Source organism: Pleurodeles waltl, chromosome 8 (assembly GCF_031143425.1).
Source record: "Pleurodeles waltl isolate 20211129_DDA chromosome 8, aPleWal1.hap1.20221129, whole genome shotgun sequence".
In the NCBI taxonomy this organism is placed as follows: Eukaryota; Metazoa; Chordata; class Amphibia; order Caudata; family Salamandridae; genus Pleurodeles; species Pleurodeles waltl.
In genome coordinates this window covers 254,444,990-254,464,931 of record NC_090447.1, presented here as the reverse complement: position 1 = coordinate 254,464,931, position 19,942 = coordinate 254,444,990, and the positions used below count along the sequence as shown (strand labels likewise).

At 46.5% G+C, this 19,942-nt stretch overlaps 1 protein-coding gene across 5 annotated transcripts in view; it reads left to right on the top strand.

The window, feature by feature from the left end:
- The window catches only part of USP25 (ubiquitin specific peptidase 25), a 465,144-nt gene that overhangs the window by 73,108 nt on the left and 372,094 nt on the right, over nucleotides 1–19,942 (top strand). For 4 of the 5 annotated variants that reach the window (XM_069204108.1, XM_069204107.1, XM_069204111.1 and 1 more), the window contains exon 3: nucleotides 18,758–18,902. In XM_069204108.1, coding sequence (XP_069060209.1) covers nucleotides 18,758–18,902 — 145 coding nt within the window. Of the gene's footprint in view, nucleotides 1–18,757; nucleotides 18,903–19,942 lie in introns of those variants that run through there. The other variant, XM_069204110.1, reaches the window with a different exon arrangement.

Genomic DNA, 19,942 nt, shown 5'->3' with positions numbered 1-19,942 from the left:
TTAGCAATGTTGTTAATCATTAAAGTTAGCACATCATCTCTTTTTTGCAAACAATCCTATTCATCTTGGTTCCTACGGGACACCCTCATACTCAAGGATTCTCCTATAAGCTGCTCTCGTGCTCTCTGCTAAGGACTACTCAATCAATTCCAACATTCTCAAGCTGCTAGTTCCCATACCGCCTGCGGGACCTGGGTTCTCTGTAAATCTGTTCTAGGCACCAAACCACAAAATACCTGCCACTGTGAATGAGACAATGCGTCTGCTATATTATTCACACCTGGCACGTGCTTGGCTCTAAAGACGATATTAAACATTAGGCAACCCAGCATTAATCTTTACAATAATCGTAAAAGATGCTTGTCATTAACCTTTTGACCATTGACCAAGTCCACCACGTCTTGTCAACACTGAGGGTAACTGTTTTATTCTCTAACTTCTTTCTCCAGACTGCTAAGGCAACCAACAGAGGAAAAAACTTGAAGAGGGCAATGCTCCATTTTGCTTTTATCCACTTCTCTGGCCATTCTTCCATGCACCATCTTCATCCCAAAACACACCAAAGCCATTGGCACCAGCTGTGTCTGAAAAAATCTGAACCATCCAAACAAATTCCAAATCAATGGACCACATGGGTATACCATTGAAACCTCTCAGAAACATTACCCAGACCTCGAAATCTGCTCTCCACTGCTGTTATCCTGAACCTGTTGTGTGGTAAACTGGCACCAGACATAGTGAAACCAAGCCTCCTGCAGAATGACCTTCCTGCTCTCACTACCCTACAAGAAAAATTGAGGAGTCCAAACAAATGTTGGACTTGGTGTAACTGCAATTTGGTTGCTCTATCGCCTCTTCAAGCATCTTAATGTTCTCCATAACCTTCTCTTGAGGCAGCCTCGCTTCCATTTTCACTGTGTCCAATTATGTGCCAAGAAAGCCCAGATAACTACTAGGACCCTCTATTTTCTTTGGAGCTAAAAGTACACCAAAATCTTCTGCCGTGGCCTGAAATTGTCAATGCCATTTTGCACTCCTGAGCCCCTCCTGCACCTACCATAAAAATGTCATCCAGATAATGAGTAATCAGCTCTATATCTGTTGTTAAGTGAAATACCATTGTAAAAAGGTACTGAAAGATTCAAACAAACTAAAAAAAATGGCACAACCCATCAGTAAAACCTTATCAACATACAACTGATTGTCAAACTGAATTCCCAATAATGAAAAGTCCAAAGACTGCACCAGGAGCAGCCTGAATGCTGACTTAATATCACATTTTGCTAGTTCTGCCGCTGGACCCACTGCTTGCACAAGTTCCATAGCTACATCAACCGAGGTAAAATGAACTGCAGCATCCTCCTTTGCTATGTAATCATCAACAGATATCCCTTGTGGACAAGAAATGTGATGAATCATGTGAAATTCTCCCTTGTTCTTTTTTGGTAATATTCCCAGAGGAGAACTCATTAGGTCAGATAAAGTCCAAAGGTCAAAGGGGCTTGCCATTCTCCCTTCCACCACCTCTTTTGCACAGTTTCTCTCTTATTATGTGGTGATGTTCCTTTGCTGACCTCAACTTGACCTCTGTACCCTTGGACCTTGGTAACCCAACCTAAAACCTTCTTTTAATTCCCATTCCAACCTTGCTGTCTCCTCTCTATTGGGGTATAACTTTAACCAATAACTCAAGACTTCAAACTTAATTGGTGTAAAAGCCCCTGTAGCCAGTTTGAAAAGATCCTCTTCTTCCTCTACCTTGTCCACTTGCACCAAGTCCTCCCTGCTCACCAAAACACTGCAAGACCACGTGCTTTCCTCAAAGATGTGAGCACTCATGTTTATATTTGCAGGGATTTCTCTGACAGTAACCCCTGTTGAATCCCAAGCAGGCACCTGAATTGAAATTCTGTCCCCTTCCTCATGATCCCATCCCCTGGGCTGGATTTCCCAAGAAAGGGCCGATGCTGTACTGCTAGGCCACTGGTCGTATGCATCATAGGTGGATGCCTTTGTGGATTCATCCATTGGACCCACAGTCCGTTAGCCACCTCCACCCATGGTTTTTCAGGTATAAGTACCATTCTTGCCCAAAACTTTCCATCATAGAGTAACCATGCAAAGCCTCCAAACTCCATATAAGCCTTCTGTATTGTGTCTGTATAATTAAAAATAGACATCGCCATCTCGGAATTTTTCACAATAGCAACTGGCAAATATTAAGAACGCTGATGTCTGTGTCAATTGTAGTGGGTACGCTAGATCTCTTAGCCAATTTCCATGCCTCCTCTCTAGACCCCTCTTTGGATTGTATCTCCTTATGTAATAGCTTATGTATGTCCACAACGTTCCCCTTCCATATTTTCTCTTTTGCCCCATGCTCAAATGAGCTCCCATTGACATAGATAGTCCCATGTAATGCAGCCTTTTCATTTCTTCTGTTTTGCTCCTTTGACCCTTCTTCTGCTGTCTTTTCTACTTTATCCACCACCACTTTAGCTGTGCTTCCCCCCCCCCTTACCTTTGGTCTTAGGTTCTCATTTTGCATCTGATTCTGTATCTTTCTTACCTGTTACTGGTTCTTCGGCTCTAGATTCAGTCCCCATGCTCTTATCCACCACCATCGAATCTGTCCCTTTATGCATCTTCTCAATATCTTCCTGCACCCCTTTTTTTTTAATTTATTTTTATTTACAACTACTCCACCTAGGTCTCATATGTACTCAGTCTGCCTGCTGCTTCTGGGGATGCTCTATGCCGTCCACTTCTCTTTTGTGGCCTCTTAACACCTGGTCTTTTCTACGCAGTATCCAAAATACTTGTTCCAACCTGCAAAATACTTGTTCCAACCTGCAGGATATGATCTTTGGACGTGTTTTTTGCATTACCCCGCCCCGACCTTCTTTTTATTGGTGCCTCTTTGGTTTTTATCCTCTTGCTAATATATCTCCCCCTCTTCCAGGTCCTCATCCTCTTCATCATAATCCAACTCGCAATCCATGATCTCTTCCACATTGCCATAGCCCACACCAGGAAGCTCTCCATCACCTACCCCCCCATCGAATCTTCTCCAATCTTTTTTTTGTTGCCTGCCGCAGACGATGGCGACTCTTTTTGTTCCCACGTTGTTTAGACGTTTGTGCCAAGCCTTTCCTTCACTTCTGCCGGTCTTCCCACGTCACCTCCAACCTGGCCAGCTGTGCCCCACTGCATCCGCCTTTTTCATGTAGCATTTTCCCTCTGTCGCCTTGCAAGTCACCAAAACCTGCAGGGGCTGTGGCCCTAAATTTGCCATGACCTAAAACATCCTTGGTTGCCTCAAACTCCTCAGGTAGCCACAACCATCTGCCTGAGTAAGTTCCTTCACCTGGCTTCTTCACCAACAAATCCCCTTCATATTTATATAGTCCACCTCCCTACCACCTGTCCCCTGCAGAGCCTCCACCTCAATCATACCTGCTTCTTTAGGTCCTTTACATGTGGCTTTTTTTACATTCTTCCCTTCCCACTACCCACCTGCTCCAAGATGTTTTAATGGGCAGAAGCGCTTTTTCCATAAATTGAGCTGCTTCCACATCTTTTGTATCGCACTGGAACAAGCGCTTAAAAATGAACCCATTCATTTTTTCCCCCTCATTACTCGTGCTGAATAAAGCAAGCTTGTGGTCCACTGCCCTCTGCTGGTCTAACGTGGGTCCGTTGCAGTGCATTGTTGAAATTCTTTGATCCCCTCAGATGAACACCGCGGGCCCGTCTTTCACTCGCTGGGCACTTCCCAGCAGACACTGTGTGCGCACAACCTCTGCCTCCCCTCTCGATAACAGCAGGCGACGCCGGACATGGTAAGGTATTAACCGCTTGTTCTCCTTCAGTATTTTTAGCGCTAATCTCCCCAAGGCAACAAGCATTTTCACCTTTGTCGTTGTTGCAAGTGAGCAGGCTAATACTGCTGCCACAACACCACTTGCCGCCACGCGCTTCGGGCACTCCATGCCATCCCAGGCTTGGAAGAGGACACCTGGCTGTATCAAATCCTCTCTTCCTGCTTCACTATAGAACCCTCAGCGCTTCTCTCACTGCTGCTGCTTTATCTGCCATCATAATAACACACTTAACCTTTTCACTACCACCACATTTCTGAAACCTGGGCTATAGGGCCACAGCGTCAGAACGACGTCCTACACTAACAGCTGCCCTTTTGAGCCCTTGCTCCATCCCTCGCTCTAAGCTGACCAATGGGCATTCCCAGCTGGCCTGGATTTCACACCTCGCCTCACGTTGCCCGAGGGTGGACATCTGATGAATGCCACCCCCAGGACCCCTCATTTTCCTTCATGGAGACCAGGTTGCGCGGGGAAAGATGTGTGTCTCCCCTTTTACATTTCACCCGAGAAGATTTGACAGTCTGTTCAGTTCGTGAAATACTGTCATAAAATTCATGCACAGCATGTGACTCGATAATGGACTTAACGCTGCAAAGACAAAAAGTTACTCAACAATAAGTGTAGTTGTAAAACTTGCGGTCTATCATACATTCACAAATGGCCCTTGGGTGCAACAATGAAAGTCTATTTGTATTTGTCAAAGGCACTAGTAGGTCTCATTAGCACGCCTTAAGTCCCCAGAATTCCTTGCTTCCCTGTACTCTGGTATTTAATATCTGCATGGGATTGAGGCCTTTAAACTCACCTTTGTCCCATGCGTTGGGTGTAGAAAGCCCACTGTTAACACAAGTGCCATTTGTCAAACCAGTTGGTGTGGCTGTGAGACTTATTTTTAGTGCTCCGTAAATTGGTTGAGTGCACACATGGGAGAGCAGTCTCTGTCTCTTGTCATTTGTGTAACTTGTAATTTAAATATGAACAGGAAGAAAACGTGGGATGTTTCTCGCAAAAGGCCCATCCTCTCTGTTTCTCTTCCCATCTGCTAGTTCACTTAGGCTACTGGTGTTGCAACGAAGGCCTTTATCCATATATTAAAACTCCACTTTGTTTTATTATAATAGATGAGAGCCTACAATTCCTTTTTAAAAGCCTCAATTTACTTATTCACTCTGAATTATGAAGTCTCTATTCACTTTAGTAAGAAAAAGGCATAGCTGCACAGCTGTAACAAGGTATCCGAGTTGAGTTGCAACTTCATAACGCCTGCTTCAAGCAGCCAAGGTGAAATGCAGGTCACAGGGTATAATTACAGCTGCAAAACGAAGAACCAACAATTTGTTATTCTGATCTGTTTTTCCTAAAATGAAGAGTGACTCTCAGAAAGGAGATATTTATGGCAGTATATTTATATTGTTCTCCATGTTACAGGTCATTACTGGAGAGATAGAACCTCTGCATGTTTCTACACATTCTTAGTTGCATAACTTATTTAAATGACTTAAACTGATTCTAATATCTTTTTACAGCAACTTACTAACTGCTTTTTGGTGTTTCAACTTCACAATATAGATTCTACTGCAGTTTTCATGCCTGGAAACAAAAAGCCATCCATATGAATGGGCATTACACCAAGAATGTAAGAGTAGTTTGGGAATGGTGATGTGTAACCATGTATTAAGTCATAAAGTACCCCCTGCCATAATTTTGTACGATAATTCAACTTACCTTGGTGTTCCATGGCTTAATAAAGAAATTTGCCTGTGGTCTAGTTATATGGTCACACAAGCCCTCGGTGACTTGAAATATCCATATGTTACTGTCCATCAAAGATGATTGACTCCCATCTCCTACTGTAAATTCCTTGTTGAGATTTAACTATTTGGTTTTGTCTTTCCTTTTCACACTTAATTTTGTATTTGTGGTGTTTATGCCAGGTTGAACATACCCAAGAAATAGGGAAACAGCGCTGTGCAAGCTACTCACGAAAGACATCAATAATAATTTTCTGCATAAATGCCGTGTATGTAGTGTTTATATTGGTTGGTGATTAATGAAGTACTTTACATTGCAGACAAAGTAACTTTGTCAAAATAAGTGAGGGTCTGACTTTGGCAAGCGTGCAGTTGTTTTGATTTGATTTGTTTGCAAACATTTGCAGTAGGCGTATCAAACATAAAAAATATAAAAATAGGAGTGGCCCACCATCATCGGTACTCCTGCCCCAGCACTGACGTATATTCCTTTTCAGGAGACTTTGCACATGTGCAAAGAACAAAAATGTTGTCACTTGGGGCAACTAGCTTCTACCCCTAGCTGTCTTGCACTGTCTCCCCATACCTTGTGCTTCAGTGGACAGAAGCAAAACTGGAATGACACCTGAGCTGACCAACAGATGCAGAAGGCTGACTCCAAGTTAATTTATTTGTTTATGTATGAGTTTTTTTTTCTCCGAAACCTGAGGCTGGCTGGATGGCTAAAGCCATCTTCTAGTCAAACCTTAAAGCAATGGGAGACATCACTGGCGGCATATGTGGTAACAATGCAATGGGCGGCACAGTGGTTTACCTGAGAAGTTTGTGTCTTGGTACTAAATCTTTTAAAAAATAATCAGTGTTTGCTTGGCAAGGACTCCCTAGAAGAATTTAGCCAGTCTCTGAAGTTTAGTTCAGTTAATTAAATATTTGTTGCTGACCTGGTAGTTGTGGCCTCAATCCAAAAAGATTACAATCAAAAGGAGGCAGACTGAACATGTTTGACACTTAAATATAAACCTAATTTGCACATAGAAGGCTGGTAAGGGGTGCAGTTTCTGTCCCGCATGTGAAAGTTAGCTGCACGGGTAATTGTGCTACTATATTTATGTCAAGTTTAGTTGAAGTCCATGGTGGATTTACTGATGCGGTTGAAATGTTTGAAGTGATTACATTTGCATGAATACACATTGCTAGCTGTCACAGTAACAGCTACTTGACAATTTGAAGTGGATTTAATTTTTTTTTTATCCTTGATGAAAGTCACTATGAAGTTACTGGTCTCTTTAGTGTGGCTTAAAAGCTTGTCAAGTTGAGTTGTGCTGTCCACTGCCAAATGTTTGCTTAAGTGGCCAATTGCCCTTTAGGTGGAGTTACAGGAACAGGTGCTGAAAGGAAATCCCAGGCTAAAACATATGTAATTAAAGTGTTGTTTACCTTGGCAGGCAACGTTATCGAAGCACAAATAAAACAAAAGATTATTTGATGCACTTTTAATTATACAGATTATGCAAGAAGTGTGGAATTGCACGAATGCTATCATATTTTTGTGTTTTTGTAAAATATTTGTTCTGAAGAGTTTAAGGATTAGAATCAATCTAAATAACATTTGTTGTTGTTATTGCAATTTTTGTAATTAGCTAAAATGACATTATGAAAATTACCGCAAAACAAATATTCTTCCCAGGACTTCCTCTGTGTCATGCGATTGACCTCTAGGCCATGCATCAATTAAAATTCAAACTAATTCTTCTCAAACTTCTAAAACTTAGTGACATTTATTTTTTTAAATGATCATCTTTTAAAGTACAAAAAAGTACAACTAGAAGTCTGTGCCACCTTACTTGTTGTTCTGTGTGCCTTTCAACAAAATCAGTCACTCTGTGGATAAGGATCCACAAGATTGCACTATATGATGAAAACAAACAAACATCATAAAGCTAGAAGAATTTGCAAAATACCATGGCAAATCTCTTAAAGAATGAATAGTGTGATGTAGTTTGCAGGCAGTGAAATCTTAGTATAGCTCTTAAAAAACACAATAGCTCCCACTGGGGCTATCACGGTGTCTTGACAGAGTGGTTCACAACTGTCCGATGCCACTCACGAGGGAGTGCAGGCTGGTTTTGGAGTCGCATGGAACCCAGGTACAGTACCTTTTGGAAACAATGAGTAAACAGACACTGAATGGAGTCTGGGAGCTGAGGCATCACTGGAACTGGTGCGGTGTTGGTTCCTTACTGCTACCTGGGAGCTGAAGCATCAGTTCTGGGGCGGGGTCAATGAATCGAGCAGGTCAAGACATGCAGCGTCGACTTTGCGGTGTCTCGATCACACAAAGGGGCCACAGGTGTTGCTGCGGACTCAGGTGTCATAGACATCAATGACATGGCACTCTGGACTCCCATTGTCGTGGAACTTTGGAGATGTTGCGGCAGCATCATGCTTGCAGTGTCAGTCGCGGCTGTTGCACTCAGTGGGGTCCGCAGCTCCGGTTCAGAGTCGGACAGTGGCACCGGTTATGGAGTCGTCTGGATTCAATGTACTTGGTTTCTTCCTGGCTGCACCAGGACTCGCTTGCAAGGGCCCAGGAACTGAATTTGGCACCCCTTGGCAAGTGACAACTCTCAGAAAGAGAGTCCAGGTGCTGGTAGGTGAAGTCTTTGCTGTTCCTGAGACTTCTTAACCGGAGGCACGCTCAGTCCAATCCCTTGGAGGACCTTTGGAAGCAGGATGTGGAAAGCAAAGTCCATTCCTTTCACTCCCAGGACAGAAGCAGCAGGCCAGCATAGCAAAACAGACAGAGTGGCAGTCCCTCCTACAGCATCCAGCTCTTCTTCCTGGCAGAATGTCCTCAGTCCTGAAGGATTCTAACTTTGTGGGGTCAGAGGTCCAGTACTTATACCCATTTCTACCTTTTGAAGTAGGCAAACTTCAAAGAAAGGTTTTTGTAGTGCACAAGACCCTGCCTTTCCCTGCCCTGGCCCCAGACACTCCAGGTGGTTGGAGACTGCTGGGTGCAAGGACAGGCACAGCCCTATTCAGGTGCAAGTTTCAGTGCCTCCTACCAGTCTAGCTCATGCTGACCCATCAGGAAATGCAGCTCACACCTCAGCTCTCTTTGTGTGACTGTCTAGAGTGGAATTACAAACAGCCCAAGTATCATCCTGTCTCAGGCTTGAATTCCACAGGCAAAAAGAGGCACAGAGTGGTTAAGCAAGAAAATGCCCACTTTCTGAAACTGGCATTTTCAAACTTGCAGTTTGAAAACAAACTTCACCAACAATTGTATACTTTTAAATTGTGAGTTCTGAGACCTCATACTTCATATCGCTATCCGCTCCCAATGGAGATTACACTTAAAAGATATTTCAAGGCAATCCCCATGTAACCCTGAGGCAGAGATAGCCCTTGCATTAGTGAAGACTGAGTTGAGCAGTATTTCATTAGCAGAACATGTAAAACACACAATCCATGTCCTACCTTTTAAATACACTGCACCCTGCACATGGGGCTGCATTAGGCCTACTTTAAGGGTGACTGGCATTTAGTAAAAGGGAAGATTGCGCCTGGCAAATAGGTGCACTTGCTAGTTCAAAATGGCAGGTTACAACTCCACACACATGCACTGTAGTGGCAGGTCTGAGGCATGTTTACAGAGCTTCTCATGTGGGTGTCACAATCAGTGCTGGAGGCCCACTAGTAGCATTTGATTTACAGGCCCTGGGCACACATAGTGCACTTTACTAGGGACTTACTAGTAAATTACATATGCCAATCGTGGATGAACCAATCACCAATACATTTTAAGCAGAGAGCATATGCACTTTACCACTGGTTAGCAGCCATCCAACAAAAACAGGTCAGTAAAAATAGGAGGAAGATGGCAAAAAAGCTTGGGGACAACCATGCATAAAAGGCCAGGTCCAACAAGAAGGAGCAGGTCCAGCGCAGAGTGTACCCTTGGATGCCAATCTTGTGTAGGCATTTGATGAGAATGAGGGCTGCCTTATCTCCTCTGTCAAAGCTCATTCCATGTGCCGGTGATTACTTCTATTTCCAAACTGTGGTTGTATCTGAAGCTAGATTGCATGGTGTCTAGGAGCTGGTGGTTGGTGAGACGTCGGTTGGTGAGCTTCTCGAAGACCATGGTTCAGTTGAGTAAGGTAGGGGAGATAGGTCTTAAGTTGGCCAGCATTGTTAGGTCAGCAGCTGGTTTCCTGAGCAGGAGGGTGATAGCATGGGTTCAGGTATCTGGGAATGTTGCAGAGTCGATGGAGGCATTGAGGCGAAGTTAGTGCTTCATTGATCAGTAGGAGTCCTTTTGTGATACCTTGGAGTGCTCAAGGATTAGATGGAGCCCCTGAGTGGATGTTTTTCATGGTTGCAGCGGTTTTGTCAGAGGTGATGGCAGGCCATGTGGTTGAGGTTCATTTTCCAGCTGCGGTGGGAAGTTGAGTTGTGAGGGTGACTGGGTCTGGTTGGAGGTTGGAAATTGCTGTATACTTCTTGCAGAGGTCTTGTGAAGGGTTGATGTAGCTGGAGCAAGCTACAGGTACAGTGAAATCTTCAATGATTGTGAAGATTTTCTTGCTGCTGCTTGTGCTGGCTCTGTGGTCTGCTAGAGCTATGCATTTGTTTTTCTGGATATGCTGGTGGTACCGTCTTGGGGTGGATTTGAAGTTGTCTAGTCCATGAGTTCTTTGTTAGTTCTCCAGTTGCTTGCAGTGATGTTTCGTCAGTCTAAGTTCCTCAGTATACTAAATGGCATAAGGTTGGATTCTTGCTGTAGGGTTGAGCATAAGGGGGTCCAGGGTGTTGGCTTAAGATATGTTGCTGGTGTACTTGGGACAGTGCACATAGATGGCAAAGGCCCAGTCCTCTACTGTGATTTCTCAAGCTGCGGTGGGTGAGTCTGATCTATTTGGATCTATGGTGGTGCTGGACGGGGATACTTTAGCTGTTGAGGGAGTGGACTGTCCAAAAAATGTCCTATGGTGTGAGTGTGCACGGTAAGGAGCTAAGTGAGGCCAAGGATTCCATGATATTCTAGTAGTGCTGTGGAGTTAGGGTATGTGTGATCTTTTAGGTGAAAGTTCAGGTCACTGAGGAGCATGAAAATGCTGGAATCAATGATGAGAAGTGGACAGTCTGTGATGTTTCTGACGAAGTTGACGCTGGGTCATGGTAGTCTGCATAGGAGGACTCTACACAGAAAGGTTGTCTGTAGTAGTTTCTGGGTTGGAGGTTGGGCTCAGCTATGTATTTGGAGTGTGGTGATGCATCAGGTCCCATATCTGTGTTGCATGATTGGTTTGCAAGTAGGTGTTGAGCATTAACGTGACTGTGGTGAACTGTGTGAGCATGAGTGGAAGTCTGATTGTGTGGGTGAGCACAAGTGGGGTGCTGAATGCTGTTATTGTGGAAGTGGTGGGTGTAGAATGTGGGCGAATGCATGGGAACTAGTAGGAGCATGCCTCGAAAAATCATAAAAATGTTACTAGACCTGCAGGTAACTTTTTTTTTTTTTTAAATAACCAATTTTTTTTTTTTTTTAAGCGTGAGAACAGAAGGAAAACAAAGACATGACAGTGAGTACATAATAGCACCATTGAATAAGGCAGGGCAGTACCTTCCCACAAATGACAACCCTTCCCTTCTCCCCAGACAAAACATGATATCACTTTTGAAAGAGACAGCCCCCGGTAAGCCTTTCATTTTCCCCAGATTGTCCCATATTTTTGGGGGCAGCCTCGTGCCTCATAGATTGGCTTTTCTAGTTGAGAGCACCAGTCCACTCCGGTTCGCCACTTCAAAATTGATGGCACCACTGGCCTTCCCCAGAGCTGTGCAGTGTCTCTCTTGGCCACCAGACAGACGACCCCTATGAATATTCGGTCAGCTCTCAGTCCCCCCCCCCTGCTCCTCAAGAAGGCCCAACAGCACCACCCTCCCCTCCCATTCAATTCAGTGGGACACCCAAGGTCCTCTGAGATCTCCCACTCCACCCCCACCTAGAATGGATGCATCTCTGGACACTCCCATGCTACGTGCAACAGATGTGCTCCCAGTTGTCCATATCTCATGCAGGCGGGAGAGAGGGGGTCGCCGGGCATATGTGTCTGAGTCGCCTCGGGGACAGGTATGTCATATGAAAGAAATTTATGTGGACCATTCTTAACCTGGCAGAAATAGCCAGTTCCCTTGGCGCTAGGTAGGCCTCTCTCCAATCATCCTCGTCCAGTTCTCCCACCCAGTTCCCCACCTGTTCCGCAGCCTGGCGAAGCCATCCGGAGTGTTAGTAAGCAAATATCAGTAGATCTGGGTAGTGGCACCCTTCCCCAAGCGCTCCGATAACAGTTTCGCCTTGAGTAGACTGTAATCGGGGAGAGAGAGAAATTAGACGACAGGTAGGCCCCCTGTGCATGGCGCATCTGAAGGAAGCGAAAAAACTGGGAGCCATATAGGGCATATTGCTCCCTCAGCTGCTGAAAGGACATCAGAGTATCACCAGCGCAAACATCACCCACGTAGGTAATTCCAATGGCGTCCCATTGCCTAAAGCCTTCCAGTCAGGACACCTGCTGCAACCACATTCGATGCCACAGGGGCGTCAGCTTGGTGAGGCATTGGTCCTAGCCCGTCAGAGCTGCTTGCCAACACCGCACTGTCACCTGCGTGCGATCCGGGACCACCTGGGGGACCGGACCACCATACAACAATCCCAGCAGGCCCTCGAATCCAAGATGACTGAGCTTCAAGTGGTAGGTCGGGTCATCCCATCCCCCAGTAAGCCACTCGTTGGCCGGAACCAACTGGGCCGCCAAGTAGTAGACGGAGAAGTCCGGCACTCCCAGTCCACCCTCTCAGGTAGATTTCCATGTGGAGCAAAAGGCCACCCGGTGCCCCCTCACTCCCCATACAAAGGAGGTGAGCTTGAAGGTGAGGGATCGGAACCAGGCGCGGGCAGCAAGTAGGCGATGTTTGTCAGGACATACAAATAGGGGGGGGGGGGGGGGTGCGGCAGATCATTTTGAAAAGGGCGTTGCGACACAATGGTTTCAGAGGCGAACAACTCTAGCAGGTCAAGTCTCCCCTGAGAGCACGTGATAGGGGCTGGAAGTTCAATTGCCCTGCCAAATCCTGGAGCAGGGAGAAATGAACACCCAAGTATTTGAAGGCATTTCGCTTTACCGGGATGTCTGGGCACCAGTCCACCCCCCCCCCCCAGCAGTGTCCCGCGCCTCCACCAGCAGTGACTTCCTGGGGTTTAAGCATAGTCCTGAAGCCTCACCAAACAGCTTAAGGCAGCGAGGTCCCGAGCGCTGGGGCTACCACAGGAACACCAGGACATCGTCAGCATATAAGGACACCCTGTCTTCATGGCTAGTCCCCCACCTCCAACCGTCGATCAACGGGTCACCACGGAAGAAGAAGGCCAAATGCTCCATGGCTAGGGCAAAAAGTAAGGGGGAGAGGGGGCATCCCTGACATGTCCCCGCCTGATTGGAAAGGGATCGGATAGAGTACCTTTAACCCGCACCTGTGCCAAATGGCTGTGGTACAAAAGATGGACCATGCTCCTGAGTTTCGGACTGAAGCCCATGTGCACCAGGATCTCCTCCAGGAAGTTCCAAGCTAGGGTGTCGAAAGCCTTGCGAAAGTCCACCACGAGGAGCGCCAACCCACCGTAAAGCTGATTTCGCATGCAAAAGCACCACCTGGAACCACTGGAGACAATGGCGCGTGCTTCTTCCTGGCATGAAGCCGCACTGATCGAGATGCACCAGATGAGGCAGTGGGCGAACCAGCTAGGCTGCCAGAACCTTTGCGAATATCTTAATGTCTCCATTGATTAGCGAGATGGGCCAGTAGGATGAGCATTGGTCCCGGGGCAGGTCGTGTTTAGATATGACCATGATCTAGACCAGGGTTGGCCCCTCATAGGTGTTGACCAGGGGGGATACCAGCTTCGATCGATATTTCTTGTAGTACTCAACCGGGTACCAGTCAGGACCTGCCGTTTTCCTGGATTGAAGAGTGGAGATGGCCTCTTCCACCTCCTCCTTTGACAGAGGTAGGTCAAATTCTGCCGCCAAAGACAACGGAAGAGAGGGCAGCGGAATGTCGCCCAGGATAGGTTTTTCTTGTTCCGGTGGGGGACATGGGCATAGAGGTCCTTGTAATAGGAGGCAAAAGTGCGTGCAATTGCCAGCAGGTCCTCCTGTGCGGTTCACGTCCGATCTCACATGAGGGCACCACCCAGGCCGAGACATCGTGGTCTGCCAGCCAATAAAACAGTTTTCCGGTCAAGGTCTGCCAATACTGTCGAGCCTCCGCAAGGGACACCTGCCGGAACTCCGCAGCCTGAAGCTCCAACTGTCGTCTCGACTCCTCCCCTTCGGGCTGTCCGGCATGATGATCCAACTCCATTTCAGCCTCCAGTTCGGTTATCAGCCGTGCCTGCTGGGCTTCCAAGGGCGCCCCAACTCGAAATGACCGGCACGTGGTCCGAGATACCGGGGGCTTGGATCTGAATGAGGTAAAAGCAGGGAGATCTACCACTGGGAGCCAGATCAAATCTATCCGCGTCTCTGTGTGGTGAGCTGCTGACTGATTTAAGAACATGGACGTCTGCGTGTGCCAAGCCCACCATGCGTTGCACAGGCCTAAGGAGTCAGCCGAATTCAAGAGGCACATACGTGGGACAGTGGAGGTGTCTCGGATCGGGTTCAGCACCACGTTGAAGTCCCCTCCCAGAATGTTAGCTCCCTGCGGTAGGGAAAGAAGCAAAGCATGCAGTTCTGCCAGAGTGGGCCGAAGAAGCTGCGGAGAAAGATAGCATGAAATGAAGTTGACCTGTCGACCTGCCATCGGCCCTCCACTCGGACGTACCGTCCTTGGGGGTCGGTGTGAACCTTCTCCACAAGCATGGGCAACGACCTCTGGAGCATGAGGGCTACTCCCCTGGAGAAACCAGAGTGATACACCCAGTCGTAACTAAAGTGACTGAGAATCAAACATTGTGTTCCCACTGTGAAATACCAGTCAATACACAGTCATGGTATGAAAATCATAGCAAAGTTTATTTGCTAGAGCCTATAGGCGGAAGACTCTGCTCACAGTAACACACTGTGGGGGTCTTCAAAAACATCAAGTCATCAGAGGTTTTTTATAAGGTTCAGTGGTCATTAGTTTACATTATACTATTTCACAAGCTACAAAAAAGCTGCAAAAACATACAATTGAAAGGAAAAAGTAATTATTCTTCAAGGGAAAACAAGCTTATCGGTAAAGTAATTTAGGATATGGCGCCTCCAAGAGGGCCTCCTTGTCTCAATTTCTAAGCCCCTGTCTAGGGCACATTGTATTTCATGTGTAGCATCATAACCCCTGTAAAAGTCGCATTCCAGCTTCGTAGTGTAAAAAGCTATATGCACATGTCACTTTAATTTTCTTAAACATCCTTGAAGTTTCATTTACAAAATAACCAATTCTTCCTCTAAGTCTTCAAAGACTTAGTGATTTGCGACTGCACAAAGCTGAGATAACACTGCCCTACACCAACCTCACGTTTTAGCTCAAGAGGTCGTACAGAGGAATGTAGCATGTTGCCGAACACAAAGGCAACTGTGGATGACCTGGGGCAACAGATCGATATGCATGTTACTGTGTACAGGTCTAACTTGGGAGAAACAAAGTTAGTACAAAGGAAACAAAACAATACAACTCCCCTCAACCCCCCCCCCCCCCACCCCATACTTCTACCCTTCAAGCATCTGTCGCTTCTACCCAAAACTTCTGCAACCCAGCAAAGTACAACAGAGAAATTCTGGGGGGGTCCTCAAGATTTAGCAGTGCCGTGATCACTGATGTGCAACCTGACCGTCACTGTGAAGACAAAGTAAGACAATTCCAGTCTCTCAGGCTACTGCCTGCCCCCGGCCCGCAGCGAGCCACTGCTAGGCGCTCTGAGTTGAGCCACAGAGTCTGGGCCTCTTCCCCCTCAGCATTGATCAGTCCGAGGGAGTTGGCGTGTCCTCTGCCGACGCGAACAGGGATGGCCACCAGGGCAGCATCCAACACTGTATCTGCTGGCAACTTGCGCACCGGCGAGGCCTCTGGGTGTCCCTTCTGCTTCCCCGCCACCGCACGTGACCTCCAGGAGCAGGAGCGCTTCCTCTGTATGCGTGCCAGGAGGGTGGGGGGGTCAAGCCATGACACTGAGGGTTCCAGGGAGGGACCGGCCTCTTCGCTGGTGCTGTCCACAGGAGTGGGGAGCGTGTATTGATACACTGTAGTCTGGACCTGTGCGGGTGGCACTGGCCTATCCAAGCCCATGGTTTGGCTGTCCGGCCCCACAGGTATAGAAGACAGCTGACCAAGCGGTGGCCCTCGCCTGCCCACTGTAGGAGGCCTCAGCCCGGCCTGGCCCCACAGACTGCCATCAGTCACCCACTCCTCCACTCTGCTTAAAGCCTCGGCGAGTGTTTGTGTCCTTCCCGCACTCAGTCAGCAGAAAGGGACCCCAGGAGTTCAGGACCTGACGGCTGAAAACAAGGGTAGGGGGACGGGGAGGGGAGAAAGTAGGGCAACTCTTCAAGCTTGACCGAAGTCTGGAGTCTCCCCCCGCCACCACTGGTCAGTCTCCAAGCATCTCACTGCTGCCAATTCCACGTGTCAGGATTGACTGGCCTCAGTCTGAGGGGCCAAGGAGGTCTCACAACTTCCGTCGGCTCCTATGTTGCTCTTGGGGGCGGGGGGAGGGGGGACAACCTTGAAAGGCCGGGCACCCCTTCAGTCTCCTCTCCACTGTGGCAGGGGCTGCACGTCCCCTTCCACCATCCCCCCCCCACCTCACCTCCAGGTCACTGCTGCCACTCTGTCCTCTCCTGGCACTCGTCGACCTGGGCGTCAGCCTTTGCCTCCTCCTGGGCCTGCCTCCAGACCCCTCACGGAGCACCTCAGACCCAGAGTCCGCCGAAGGCCTGGATGTATCATGCGGTGCCCGCCATCCCAAAGCCAGGTGGGCACTGCACCACACCGCTGTTGCCCGTACGCTCTCTCTCTGCGCCGGCCAGTTCTAGTCTCTGCTTTCGCCCGCCGCTGGCTGCTCTGCTGTCCCAGGACTGGGGGGCTGCTGAGGCCCGAGCAATCCCTACATGGCACCCACCATCTTAGGGTCAGGCAGGCCCTGGCGGCAGGCACATCGGTCTATATTTCTCTCCGCAGCAGCGGGCTCTTCCCCGTCCTCTGGTTGCCCCTGCTGCGCCCACGGCCCTCAGGGCCATTGGGGGGGCGCTTGGTCAGGTAGGATCTGGGCGAATGGCTGGCGGGTCACGGAGCTGCGTTAGAATGCGTTCCTCATGTTGGCTAGCGTAGCCACGCCCTCCAGGTTGAGTAACTTAATCTACCCGACCTAACTGTAATGTACTTGACCTGTAAATGGGTCTCAAATTGTGTGATGCTAGGCAAATAGATAAGTCGCCTTTTTCTTCATTCTCACATATGATTGTACCTTCAAATATGTGAGCTCAGCATTTCTGCAGTACAAAAAAACCTCTTTTGTTTAAGTAAGCTAGAGTTTGCTGCATGCATCACATGAATCTAGCCCACATTGCCATGACGTCTAGCACACATAACCCAGGACTTCTTTTACTTTACTAAACTTTGCCATTAGGGCAGGAGTGTTTATCAGTTATATTTATTAAAACTGAGTGTTTAAACTATTATTAAACCATGATGTGGTAACATTTTGTCATCTACACACAGTGACTTTCCAAGAAATGATCAAAAACCTCTCAACTGACTTGCAGCTTTACTGATAAAACTATATAGTGTACTAACAATCTGTGAAAATTGGGTTTCAGAAAACATATCCTTTGCACATCAACACTGAAGTATTCTGATTTTTCATCCTATTAAAATATTTTTTCATCACACAGAAATATAAAAAAGGCTTTCACAACTACTGAAATATATTTTGAAATTTTTGCAAAGTTGTTAGTAATTTAAATGTTGTGTGTTAGGAAAGACCTGACACCCTTTATCCTTTTATTTTACATTCTAAGCAGCTGTCACACTGTTTTCCTTACAAATTCCTGGAACTCTGTAGTTAGAAGGAAAATTAATTGTAAGAAAAACTGACTTTTGACCGCTGCCTGTGAACACAGAGCAAATGAGGCCACATGGGGGTGTGGAAGGGTAGTGGTAGGTCGAAGGATGACTTGGGTTCCTGGCACTAGACACAGTCCAGGCAAAAACGGGCACAAACAGGCTTGTCTTTGCCGTGCCTGAGTGGACTACCAACTCTACATGGCAATCCAGAAAGTAGCCCTTTCAAGATGGATTGTCCTCTGTATTGTGATAAGCAAGGTCGTAGATAGGAAGGAGCCTCCTTAGTGCGCTTGGGCTTATTTCACCACATCCAAAGCGACTACAACAACTTTAGCTCTGTGTGCTTGGTGCAGAGCTTCTGCCAGGCTCTTTACTTTGGCATCTGTCCACATCTTCACCAGAGATTAGTGTACTGAGACTCTAGTCTGCAGAGCGTGTCATTTTGACTGCATTATTTCCTTTTGTAATATTCACTCCACAGAAGGTGATGAGTCTGCAGTTAGTAGTCATCAGAAGACCGAGTTACTTACATTCAATAACGCTCTTTCTGGTGGTTTCTATAGTTGTCTGAGGATTTCTCCATGCTCTCCCTGTTCTTTGTAATAAGCTTCAAGGTGTTCATAACGTTCTGCATTTGATGCTTCCTACTGTCACTATCCCATTCTGTCACTAATGCTCAGCTTCTAAGGGCATCCAATGCAATATTGTAAACAGACGTCAAAGCAGAGGGGGGGTGCCTAAATGGAGCTCCATGCCACAACATAAGGAGGCGAGACGGGCCATTGTGCTAGAAAGCTTCTAAATCCAATCTGGTGTCTGGAGCAATTCAAAATGAGAGGCATCTGCTGTTGGATACCTACTAAAAAAGTTACTGAGGTGAATAATTTGTTCTTTTTAACTTTTTTTCAGGTTCTTCTTGGGGAACAGATTGTATTTATATTAATGTAACCATCTCTGAATTAGTCTACCTTTAAATTCGACTTACACTGTTTCTGTTCTTCTTAGGAAAGCAATGGAAACTTGCAATTAGCAGTTGCTCTCCTTACTACAAAGAATGCGAAGCTCCCTCAACAGGAAGAATCAACCTACTACCAAACTGCGCTTCCTGGCAACGAAAGGTATATCAGTGTTGGCAGCCAGGCAGACACAAGTAGGTACTCCTCCAAGCTGCCGTATTAAGAGAAATGATTATGTTCAAGTGTTGTTCTTTTTATATAAATCACACTGCAAAGTACATGCATATATTTTTGGGTTCGTTTTCTAACAACGTGTTACGAAAAGGAATTAGCCTGGTTGGTGAGCCAGAATTATAGTGTGCATTGCTATAGTTAAGCATGAGCATTGGGTATCTGCATACTTTGCTTTTGTGGGAGCAGAAATGTACCCCTAAAATGTAGACACTGCAAATTTGACCTCATTCTGTTCTCCTGTGGGTTATTGACTAGGCGGCAGTGTAAAACTTAAATTTCATGAGGCCTTATAACCCCTCATTAAAGCACCTTCCCAATCCTAAAATTAGCATAGCAAACAGTTTTAAGAAAATAATTAACCCTATTCAGTAACTGAGCTGTAGATCAGTAAGTTAAAGGGGTTTATTTCAAAATAGGTGAAACAGAATAATTGCCATGAAGGCTCTCAGAAAGATTTGTATGGAATATGTAACATCAAAAATTATTCTATGTCCCATATGAACAGCAAAGTCAGAAAGAAATTGGGCAGCACCCCTAGTAGAACTTTAAAGTCTTCTGGCTCACAACCAAATCAAGGGTGTTTTATACACAATTCTTGCATAGAATATTAACAATATTGCTAATTCGTGGTGTGAGCGAAAGTATCCTTTCTTTAGCAAATCGGAACACCAGAAAACATGAACGCCATTACTTAAACACCTGAGCACCATCCAAGTTCAGTGCCTCTGTCCTCCTGCGGGTCAAACAATTTTGAAACATTTAACATTAAGACTTTCTCTAAATGACTAAGAGTAGTGAAAGAACAGAAAATATGGATAGTTGTTGCAATCTTATATTTGCACCTTAGAAGATTCATCCCAGGCAAAACAACTATTGCAGTGGAAATAAACTATTATGACATAAGCTTGACTGTGCTCCGTGAAGCCTGTGGGGAGAGTAAGCGCGCAGGGGAGGGGTGCAGGAGTGAGCGATTGATATGGTAGTCATCTTGTTCAAAATG